This window comes from Oncorhynchus tshawytscha, unplaced genomic scaffold (genome assembly GCF_018296145.1).
Source record: "Oncorhynchus tshawytscha isolate Ot180627B unplaced genomic scaffold, Otsh_v2.0 Un_contig_16624_pilon_pilon, whole genome shotgun sequence".
In the NCBI taxonomy this organism is placed as follows: Eukaryota; Metazoa; Chordata; class Actinopteri; order Salmoniformes; family Salmonidae; genus Oncorhynchus; species Oncorhynchus tshawytscha.
The window spans coordinates 5,519-7,500 of record NW_024608949.1 but is presented as its reverse complement, the minus strand read 5'-3'; the positions used below and the strand labels follow the sequence as shown (position 1 = coordinate 7,500).

Below are 1,982 nucleotides of genomic sequence, written 5' to 3'. Positions count from 1 at the left end.
ACACACACACTCACATTATAAACACACACACACTCACATTATAAACACACACACACTCACATTATAAACACACACAATAAACACACACACACACACACACACACACACACACAATAAACACACACACACACTCACACACAATAAACACGCACACACACACAATAAACACACACAGTCAAACCAGAGAGGTTTCAGTTGAAAGGTGCCACCTGGTGACGTCAAGTATGTCCAGCTGCAGCTGCAGACTGAAGAGGCTGGAGCAGCAGGGAACGCGACACCGTAACTCGGCGTCAGGACCGTCTGTCTCAGCTCCGACAGCCGAGACAGCGAATCACGGGCCTCCCCACTCAGCTGGGCGGAATCGAATCCAGGCGATACGTCAAAAGCGAGAGATCGGAGGAGGGGGAGGGATGAGAGGAGGCGGGACAGACGCAGGGAGGTGATGCGACAACCTGATAGGTCCAGACGCACCAGGGAGCGACAGCGAATCAGGCGGTCGATGGTAGAACCCGACAGCCAATAGCAGCCGCTAAGGCTGAGGGACTGCACGTGATTGGATAGATGGTTCAGCACCTGGCGAATAGCGCCGTTATCTGCCTGAAGAGAGAAGTCAGAGAATTAAGATAAAATTATTTGTTGCAGTGTGTGTGTGTGTGGCGTGTGTGTGTGTTACCGTGTATTCTTCAGACAGTGTGACCGTGGTCAGCAGTGTCTTGTCATAGCAGAGCGTGTGTGTGTGTGTGTGTGTGTGCGTGTGCGTGTTACCGTGTATTCTTCAGACAGTGTGACCGTGGTCAGCAGTGTCTTGTCATAGCAGAGCGTGTGTAGCTTGCGGCAGGTCCGGGAAACGTTATTCACGAGGTCAGAGGTCGAGACATAGCGCAGGATACTTAACAAGATCTCATCGGAGAAGTCTGACATCCCGATCGACCCCGACACCACCCCTATCCCATCCTCTACACACACAGCCTGGGGAAGAAAAAAAAAAGAAAGAGAGAGACAGAGACAGAATGAGAGAGAGAATGAGAGAGAGAGACAGAATGAGAGAGAGAATGAGAGACAGAGAATGAGAGAGAGACAGAATGAGAGACAGAATGAGAGACAGAATGAGAGACAGAATGAGAGACAGAATGAGAGACAGAATGAGAGAGAGAGAGAGAGACAGAATGAGAGAGAGAGAGACAGAATGAGAGACAGAATGAGAGACAGAATGAGAGACAGAATGAGAGAGAGAGAGAGACAGAATGAGAGAGAGAGAGAGACAGAATGAGAGACAGAATGAGAGACAGAATGAGAGAGAGAGAGAGACAGAATGAGAGAGAGAGACAGAATGAGAGAGAGAGAGAGACAGAATGAGAGAGAGAGAGAGACAGAATGAGAGAGAGAGAGACAGAATGAGAGAGAGAGAGACAGAATGAGAGAGAGAGAGACAGAATGAGAGAGAGAGAGACAGAATGAGAGAGAGAGAGAGAGAAGAATGAGAGAGAGAGAGAGACAGAATGAGAGACAGAATGAGAGACAGAATGAGAGACAGAATGAGAGAGAGAGAGACAGAATGAGAGAGAGAGAGAGACAGAATGAGAGACAGAATGAGAGACAGAATGAGAGAGAGAGAGAGAGACAGAATGAGAGAGAGAGAGAGAGACAGAATGAGAGAGAGAGAGAGACAGAATGAGAGAGAGAGAGACAGAATGAGAGAGAGAGAGACAGAATGAGAGAGAGAGACAGAATGAGAGAGAGAGAGACAGAATGAGAGAGAGAGAGAGAGAGAATGAGAGAGAGAGAGACAGAATGAGAGAGAGAGAGACAGAATGAGAGAGAGAGAGACAGAATGAGAGAGAGAGAGAATGAGAGAGAGAGAGATGAGAGAGAGAGAGAATGAGAGAGAGAGAGAATGAGAGAGAGAGACAGAATGAGAGAGAGAGAGACAGAATGAGAGAGAGAGAGAGAGACAGAATGAAGAGAGAGAGACAGAATGAGAG

General features: G+C 48.0%; 1 protein-coding gene across 1 annotated transcript in view; it reads right to left on the bottom strand.

The window, feature by feature from the left end:
* fbxl18 (F-box and leucine-rich repeat protein 18) overlaps window positions 1-773 on the bottom strand; it is a gene marked incomplete at its 5' end in the record, with an annotated part of 17,120 nt that extends 16,347 nt beyond the window's left edge. The window contains 3 exon segments of the mRNA XM_042313893.1: window positions 210-271; window positions 274-597; window positions 674-773. Coding sequence (XP_042169827.1) covers window positions 210-271; window positions 274-597; window positions 674-773 — 486 coding nt within the window.
* Between the last annotated feature and the right edge of the window lie 1,209 nt (window positions 774-1,982).